The 9,721-nt window shown below is 41.4% G+C and overlaps 1 protein-coding gene across 2 annotated transcripts in view; it reads left to right on the top strand.

Moving 5' to 3' along the window:
• The window catches only part of LOC115195527 (LIM zinc-binding domain-containing Nebulette), a 107,453-nt gene continuing 97,732 nt past the window's right edge, over positions 1-9,721 (top strand). Inside the window, exons 1-2 of one of the 2 annotated variants that reach the window (XM_029755464.1) lie at positions 1-282; positions 7,032-7,126. In XM_029755464.1, coding sequence (XP_029611324.1) covers positions 214-282; positions 7,032-7,126 — 164 coding nt within the window. In that variant the 5' untranslated portion in view covers positions 1-213. The remainder of the gene's footprint in view (positions 283-7,031; positions 7,127-9,721) is intronic. The other variant, XM_029755463.1, reaches the window with a different exon arrangement.

The following is a 9,721-nucleotide window of genomic DNA, read 5'->3' as shown; positions in this document are numbered from 1 at the left end:
GTCTGTGCAATTTTAATGCGGCATCTACTCAGGACAGCATAGTGACTGTGCGAACGCACTTGCGAGACGCACCGCTCAGAGAGAGAAGCGCTACTTTATTTTTACCGACTTGACCTCGGGATATGATACAGAGCTGTTACCAGGTTTTGAACAACTATTGCGCACGAATATATTGGATTTATTGTCGTGTGGAATAAAGACGCATATTTGAAAATGAACCCGCCGTGCGCGCGCTGTGGGAAAATTGTCTATCCGACAGAGAAAGTCAACTGCCTTGATAAGGTCAGATCACAATTTTAATGCACTGTTAGGCAGTTGTCTATATCAGAATTGACTGCGCTGTATTTCAGGAGTCTGTTGGTGGATTTTTAAACTTCGATTCAAACTTATCTTTGGCCACATAGCCTAATGTCACGAAAGAGTGAGTGCACTGCTACACACAAACCCAGATTATGCAAAAAGTTTATAGGTGTATTATAGTAGCCTATCTGTTGTAGCATACACTCTAAGAAAAAAGCGTTCCAACAGGGTTCTTTGGCTTTCCTCGTTGAATAACCCTTTTGGGTTCCATGTAGATCCCCTTGTGGAAAGGGTTCTAAATGGAACCCGAAAGGGTTCTACATGTAACAAAAGGAGTTCTGCATGGAACCATAAGGGGTTCTCTTATGGGGACAGCCAAACAACCCTTTTAGCTTATGATAGGTTATAGATAGAAAAAAAGTTGCTATGAGTGTAGGCCTATGAATCATATTGACATGACAAGGGGATGGAATAGCCTGCAAGTTTATCCTTTATCCCCTGAAGGACATAGGCTATTCAGATTTGCTCAATAGGGAATGACTGGCATTTTCTTGAGTGTGATCTTCTTTTCCCTAGATCAAAATATGAATGCTGATTTATGGTGGAATATAATAATACTAGTTCATTATTGTTTAATAGCGCCTTTGTATTATTGATGTCTAAATCAGACCTAGGTCTATACTAGGATACGATTACTACTACAGGTTAATAGTAAACATGTAACTTAGAAGTGAGCATCTTATGTCTGCTAAACGCTATAGCCTTTTTCTTGACCACTCAGCCCTGGGCCCTGCGTTTCCTGCAGGCCTACCCATTATCTAAACCACAAACCCTGGTCCTGCTTTATGGCCATATGAAATTAATGTGGGCCACTTTCTAAGGACATCACATCATGCACATGCAATCAAAGGGAACACATCACGGGCATTGACTACTTTCTGTCACCTATCCAAGCAAATCTGTGGCCGAAACGCCAGTGGACAGTTGTAGCACAGGCGTATCTGCAACCAAATGCATGGCCTATTGTACAGCTCTGACACCTACCACATACAGAGACATTCTTAGTTAAATTATTTGCTCAATTTAGAATCAGCAATTACCTCAGGGCAATGCCCGGAGGAGATGGCTGCCGTTTTACGGGTGCCTAACCAATTGTGCTATTGTGTGTGTTATTTGTAACTTATTTTGTGCATAATGTTTCTGCCACCGTCTCTTATGACCGAAAATAGCTTTTGGATATCAGAACAGCGATTACTTACCTCGTACTGGATGAAGATTTCTTCTTTAACGAGTCGGACGCAAAGGATTTAGTTCAGACACCCAAATCATTCGCATGAAGAAGAGACGGCGATATCGGGGGCGTACAGTTGAAGTCGGAAGGTTACATACACCTTAGCCAAATACATTTAAACTAAGTTTTTCACAATTCCTGACATTTAATCCAAGTAAAAATTCCCTGTCTTAGGTCAGTTAGTATCACCACTTTATTTTAAGAATGTGAAATGTCAGAATAATAGCAGAGAGAATGATTTACTTCAGCTTTTATTTCTTTCATCACATTCCCAGTGGGTCAGAACTTTACATACACTCAATTAGTATTTGGTAGCATTGCCTTTAAATTGTTTAACTTGGGGCAAGCGTTTCGGAAAGCCTTCCACAAGCTTCCCACAATAAGTTGTGTAAATTTTGGCCCATTCCTCCTGACAGAGCTGGTGTAACTGAGTCAGGTTTGTAGGCCTCCTTGCTCGCACACCCTTTTTCAGTTCTGCCCACAAATGTTCTATAGGTTTGAGGTCAGGGCTTTGTGATGGCCACTCCAATACCTTGACTTTGTTGTCCTTAAGCCATTTTGCCACAACTTTGGAAGTATGCTTGGGGTCGTTGTCCATTTGGAAGACCCATTTGCGACCAAGCTTTAACTTCCTGACTGATGTCTTGAGATGTTGCTTCAATATATCCACATAATTTTCCTTCCTCGTGAAGCCATCTATTTTGTGAAGTGCACCAGTCCCTCCTGACAGCAAAGCACCACCACAACATGATGCTGCCACCCCTGTGCTTCACAGTTGGGATGGTGTTCTTCAGCTTGCAAGCCTCCCCCTTTTTCCTCTAAACATAAAGATGGTTATTATGGCCAAACAGTTCTATTTTTGTTTCATCGGACCAGAGGACATTTCTCCAAAAAGTACGATCTTTGTCCCCATGTGCAGTTGCAAACCGTAGTCTGGCTTTTTTATGGCGGTTTTGAAGCAGTGGCTTCATCCTTGCTGAGTGGCCTTTCAGGATATGTCGATATATGTCGACTCATTTTACTGTGGATATACATACTTTTGTACCTGTTTCCTCCAGCTACTTCACAAGGTCCTTTGCTGTTGTTCTGGGATTGATTTGCACTTTTCGCACCAAAGTACGTTCATCTCTAGGAGACAGAATGCGTCTCCTTCCTGAGCGGTATGACGGCGCGTGGTCCCATGGTGTTTATACTTGCGTAGTATTGTTTGTACAGATGAACGTGGTACCTTCAGGCGTTTGGAAATTGCTCCCAAGGATGACCAACCCTGTGGAGGTCTACAATTTATTTTCTGAGGTCTAGGCTGATTTCTTTTGAGTTTCCCATGATGTCAAGCAAAGAGGCACTGAGTTTGAAGGTAGGCCTTGAAATACATCCACAGGTACACTTCCTATTGACTCAAATGATGTCAATTAGCCTATCAGAAGCTTCTAAAGCCATGACATAATTTTCTGGAATTTTCCAAGCTGTTTAAAGGCACAGTCAACTTAGTGTATATAAACTTCTGACCCACTGGAATTGTGATACACTGAGTTATAAGTGAAATAATCTGTCTGTAAACAATTGTTGGAAAAATTACTTGTGTCATGCACAAAGTAAATGTCCTAACCGACTTGCCAAAACTATAGTTTGTTAACCATAAATTTGTGAAGTGGTTGAAAAACGATTTTTAATGACTCCAACCTAAGTGTATGTAAACATCTGACTTCAACTGTAGGTCGGGGTGCCTTGTAAGGATCTGACGGCGAGTGGGTAATCTGCCTCTACCATCAGTCCTATTAGCCAACGTACAATCATTAACTTCTCTGGGCTAGGTGGGACGTGACCGTCCCACACTATTCAACAGCCAGTGAAATAGCATGGCGTGAAATGCAAAAATCTCATAATTTCATTTTCTCAAACAATCAACTATTTTACACCATTTTAAAGATAACACTCTCGTTAATCTAACCACATTGTCCGAATTCAAAAAGGCTTTACGGCGAAAGCATAAAATTAGATTGTTAGGACATAAACTTCACAAGAAAATCCACACAGCCATTTTCCAAGTGAGGACATGCATTAAAAAAAACAAAAGTACAGCTAAAATATTCACTAACCTTTGATGATCTTCATCAGATGGCACTCATAGGACTTCATCTTATACAATACATGTATGTTTTGTTCGATAAAGTTCATATTTATATCCAAAAACAGCATTTTACATTGGCGAGTGATGTTCAGAAAATGTATTCCCACCAAAACTCCCGGTGAACGTGCACATCAATTTACAAAAATACTCATCATAAACGTTGATAAAATTTACAACAGTTATTGAAAGAATTATAGATACACTACTCCTTGACGCAACCGCTTTGTCAGATTTCAAAATAACTTTACGAAGAAAGCACATTGTTCAATATTCTGAGTACATAGCTCAGCCATCGAAGCAAGCTATACAGCTACCCGCCAAGTTCTGGCATCAACAAAACTCTGAATTAGTATTATAAATATTCTCTTACCTTTGCTGAGCTTCGTCAGAATGCACTCCGAGGACTCCTACTTCCACAACAAATGTTATTTTTGTTGGAAATAATCCATATTTATGTCCAAATACCTCCGAAAAAAAAATAAAAAGTAAATAAATAAAATGTATGAAATGAAATGTAAGTCGCTCTGGATAAGAGCGTCTGCTAAATGACTAAAATGTAAATGTAAAAATGTTTTGTTTGTGCGTTTAGATCACTATCCAAAAGCAGTACCAGAGACAAAGTCAAATAGTTCCATTACCGTTCGTAGAAACATGTCAAACGTTGTTTACAATCAATCCTTAGGGTATTTTTAACATAAAACGGCGATAATATTCCAACTGGACAATACCGTATTCATTCAAAAAGAAAAAGGAGGGGCGCGCTTTCGGGCTCGCGCATCAACAAGTCCTTTGTCCATAGGCAGTCCACTCATTGACTGAGCTACTATTCTCTGCCCAGTAACAGGAGAATGATGGAAAAACTTTCTGAAGGCTGTTGACAGCCAATGGAAGCCTTAGGAAGTGCAAGGTGACCCCACAGACACTGTAGTTTCGATAGGGATTCAAAAGAAGAACTACAATTCTCAGATTTCCACAATTCCTGGTTGGATTTTTCTCAGGTTTTTGCCTGCCATATGAGTTCTGTTATACTCACAGACATCATTCAAACAGTAATAATATGCAAATATTTGACTCTGGGCCCGAGTATCAGGCAGTTTACTCTGGGCACGCTTTTCATCCGAAATCAAAAATACTGCCCCCTCTACCCTAAAAAGTGAAATAACAAAATGGACGAGCTGCGATTACGAATTTCCTACCAACGGGACATTAAAAACTGTAATATCTTATGTTTCACAGAGTCATGTGTGTCAATCACATGGTCCCCACAGTGACCAAACGTACATACCCCAACCAGAAGCCATGGATTACAGGCAACATCTGCACTGAGCTTAAGGGTAGCACTGCCACTTTCAAGGAGCAGGACTCTCTATGCCCTCCGACGAACCATCAAACAGGCAAAGTGACAATACAGGACTGAGATTGAATTGTACTACACCGGCTCCGACACTCGTCGGATGTGGCAGAGCATGCAAACTATTACAGACTACAAAGGGAAGCACAGCCGCGAGCTGCCCAGTGACTCAAGCCTACCAGAAGAACTAAATTAATTCTATACTCACTTCGAAACAAGCAAGACTGAAGCATGCATGAGAGCATCAGCTTTTCCGGACGACTGTATGATCACGCTCTCCGTAGCCGATGTGAGTAAGTCCTTTAAACAGGTTACCATTCACAAGGTCGCAGGGCCAGACGGATTACCAGGACATGTACTCCGAGCATGCACTATGCGCTGACCAATTGGCAAGTGTCTTCACTGACATTTTCAACCTGTCCCTGACTGAGTCTGTAATACCAACATGTTTCAAGCAGACTACCATAGTCCCTGTGCCCAAGAACACTAAGGTAACCTGCCTAAATCACTACCGACCTGTAGCACTCACATATGTAGCCATGAAGTGCTTTGAAAGGCTGGTCATGGCTCACATCAAAACCTTTTTCCCAGAAACCCTAGACCCCATCCAATTTACATACCGCCCCAACAGATCCACAGATGATGCAATCTCTATTGCACTCCACACTGCCCTTTCCCACCAGGACAAAAGGAACACCTACGTGAGAATGCTATTCATTGACAACAGCTCAGCGTTCAACACCATAGTGCCCTCAAAGCTCATCACTAAGCTAAGGACCCTGGGACTAAACACCTTCCTCTGCAACTGGATCCTGGACTTCCTGACGGGCCACCCCCCCAGGTGGTAAGAGTAGGTAACAACACATCTGCCATGCCGATCCTCAACACGGGGGCCCATCAGGGGTGCATGCTCAGCCCCCTCCTGTACTCCCTGTTCACCCATGACTGCATGGCCAGGAACGACAACAACACCATCATTAAGTTTGCTGACGACTCAACAGTGGTAGCCCTGATCATCCGACAACGATGAGACAACCTGTAGGGAGGAGGTCAGAGACCTGGCCGTGTGGTGCCAGGATAACAACCTCTCCCTCAACGTGATTAAGACAAAGGTAATGATTGTGGGCTACAGGAAAAGGAGGACCGAGCACACCCCCATTCTCATCGACGGGACTGTAGTGGAGCAGATTGAGAGCTTCAAGTTCCTTGGTGTCCACATCACCAACAAACTATCATGGTCCAAACACACCAAGACAGCCGTGAAGAGGGCACGACAAAGCCTATTCCCCCTCAGGAGATTGAAAAGGAGGTCCAAAAGGCTTCTTAACAGCTTCTACCCCCAAGCCATAAGACTCCTGAACAGCTTATCAGTTGTCTACCCGGACTATTTGCATTGTCCCCCCACACACACCCTCTTTTATGCTGCTGCTACTCTGTGTATTATCTATGCATAGTCACTTTACCTCAACCTACATGTACATATTACCTCAATTACCTTGACTAACCTGTGCCCCCGCACATTGACTTTGTACCGGTACCCCTTGTAAATATCCTCGCTACTGTTATTTTACTGCTCCTCTTTAATTCTTTATTTTTTTATTTTTTGAATGTTTTACTTTTTTTTTTTACTTAACATTTTATTTTTCTTAACTGCATTGTTGGTTAAGGGCTTGTAAGTAAGCATTTCACTGTAAGGTCTTCACCTGTTGTATTCGGCGCATTTGATTTCTTTTGATACTGTAACCTTTGTTTAATTCAGAAACCTTTCTTATTTTCTTCTTTTTCACTTAATTGTTTAGAATCACTTCTCTTGGTTGTGGTAATAGAAATCTGGAATATTAGTCATGTCTCGGATGCCTTTCAACTAATAAAGGCACTTATTCATTCACAATTCTCAAATTTGAGCACCAGCAGAAGGTCAAACTGAATTGAAATATCATTTGTGTTTTCCTTTCCAGAATTGGCATAAAGGATGCTTCCACTGCGAGGTGTGTAAGATGACCCTGAACATGAAGAACTACAAAGGCTACGATAAGAAGCCCTACTGCAATGCGTGAGTACATTTGTTGCTTCAGTTATTTATATGCTTTGGTTTTAGGGCTTAAGTCAGTGGTCTCAAACAGTTTTGTTGATGAAGTGGCAGAAGTAGGGTATGGGCAGTGGGCATTAGTGGGCATTAATGGGCAATGCATTTATAGTGGAGGTGATTTGGAATCCCGCTCTTGTGATAAGGTGGACCTTCCTGACACTGTTTCGCTCTTGGCCATGAGGATATCTTCTTGGTCTAATGGTTAAGTTGTTGGGCTGGTGTGCGCAAGACCCAGGTTCGATTCCCACCAGTTCCACATGAACATAGAAAAATGGAGTTGAGTCCAGATGAGAATTTCCTGACAAGTCAGTGTTACAGTACAGGAGAGGCCCATGTCTGTCCTCGTCTCCAAAGCCTGGTTAATCTACTAGTAATGTCAGGCTTGTTACATCTGAAACACACTCATGACATCCAGATGTGTCTGGCAAAGCTTTCAGATGAGAAATCTGAAGTGTAGGCTGGAGACTGGCCTGATGCATAGAGCAACATGGCAAGTAGGGCCTTCTATCAGAGAGCACAACAAGTCTATTTCTGTCCCCCAGCATGGAAGCAGATGGAGGGCCAACGCTTTTGCCTGGTTTTCTGCTTTGCGTTTCTCTTTACATCTCAGATAAACGGCCCTTGTGTGTGAGTTAGATGCTCTTGCAGTAGCGCACAGAAGATTAATTCACGTGGACTGACACACGCACGTACACGCGCACACACAAACACACACACACACAGACACACACACACACACAATTACAGGAGTGCAGTTACTGTCATTTACATTTAAGAGCACAGGACATAATACATTCTTCGTTCTATTTATACCATGGCATTGTTGAATACTCTTTTCTGATTGGCTTGAAAGGCATTCTAGAGCGATCATTATTTCCTTATAACACACAGTGTATTTGCATGGTAGAATTTTATGGCTATAGTTCCTTTTAGAAGTTTTATTTGAGCTGCTTTTGAAAGCAAAAGTCGAATTGAAAACAGTTTTGTTATTGTTGAATTTGATTTTCATAATAGCAAGCAAGGACTGTTTGTGTGGTGAACCACAGCTCATGTGCTTGGTTACCTCTACCGAGCTCTTGTTCAGATCTGCAGGGAAGGGGTGTGTGTAAGCCCACTTACCTGAACAAGTGTGGGTCCGTTCAAGGGTCTGATGCTAGTGTGGAAGTACAGTGCAGTTTGTTGAAGAGGAACACCTCCAGCATTTCAACAACAGCATTTTAAATATATTTGATCTGCTGTCCTTGTGTTGTTATTGATAGGGTTTCAATGTAGCCTTCATTTGAACAATATATAAAGCATAGACACTATCTATTTTGCTGTATTATCAGCACGCACACACACACAGTAGAAATGCCCAAATAATGTTTTCAGCAAATATCTTGTTTGTCTGTTGCATGCTGCTTCAACACATTTGTTTAGAGTAATCCCCAAGAAAAGACTGCATTATAAATGTATACAGGAAAGCCTACCGAAGCACAGCCTCTAAGTCTACAAACAGAACACACTTTGTCCTACCCTTTGTCACACACCCAATAGCATTTAATTAATGTCTCCTTTGGGTGAAAATGGCCTCTGACCCCTTAGGGCCATAAAACCATTTCCTCTCACTGGCTAATAGACTTGTAGAATAGGCCACCTATTTCATTATGATACTACACCTCTCCGTAGCCTCTAGAAGACCTTAGTGTTCTGACTATATTCCCTATGTGGAATTCCCCAAATTCCTTAAGTGTTCTTTTCGTGGGATGTCCCACAAGGTCATTGCAAATTAATTATTTAAATTGATGGAGCCAATACAAAGATAAATTCAACGGATGTTAAACTGTGCCTGAAAACAAATTAACCCACATTAACACAAGTTTGTGTCTGGATGCACATGGTTGAAAACTCACACACACACTTTGTCCTGGTGATATTCAGTATCCCTGAAATGAAGGTGTTCCTTAATGTGTTGGGGTGGTGCATTCTTATTAAGCCCACCCCCACGGGTTCCTAACCTTTAAACAATGTTTTGAGGCTATATAGTATGACGGTTAAACTAAGCTCATGAGGCATTTACAAGTTATATTCTTCAAGAATCAATGCGTACATATCATTCATTTATAAGTCCAAAAATGGATGTTGCAACTGCAAATTGCCACCTTTTAAAAGACCGCTCTTGTATTGCAGTGTAGAGGAAGGCTTATATTCAGTCATGCCATTTCAATCTTTTAAATATACATTTCTCTGTAGAATATTTATATTAATATTTATTTTTAAGTTACAATAATTAACAGTATGTTATCTAATGTCTGACAGCTCATTAGAAAGTGATGATGCAAAGATGTTTTTGAGCCTTTCGTATAGTGCCATTTTGTAACTACTGCTATTGAGGGACATGATAAATGCCCCAAAAGCTAAGTAGCATTTCCAACACACAAGATAAGAGGACGTTTCATTGTACGAAACGCATACAAGGGTTGACAATGTTCTTTTGTCTGACAGAGACAGAGACAACGTCATTTGTCATGCAGACAAGAAATATGAGGGAAACTTATGTAACTCTCTGACGAATCTTTT

Source organism: Salmo trutta, chromosome 6, assembly GCF_901001165.1.
Source record: "Salmo trutta chromosome 6, fSalTru1.1, whole genome shotgun sequence".
In the NCBI taxonomy this organism is placed as follows: domain Eukaryota; kingdom Metazoa; phylum Chordata; class Actinopteri; order Salmoniformes; family Salmonidae; genus Salmo; species Salmo trutta.
The sequence above is the reverse complement of the archived record's forward strand: the minus strand, read 5'-3'. Positions and strand labels throughout refer to the sequence as shown.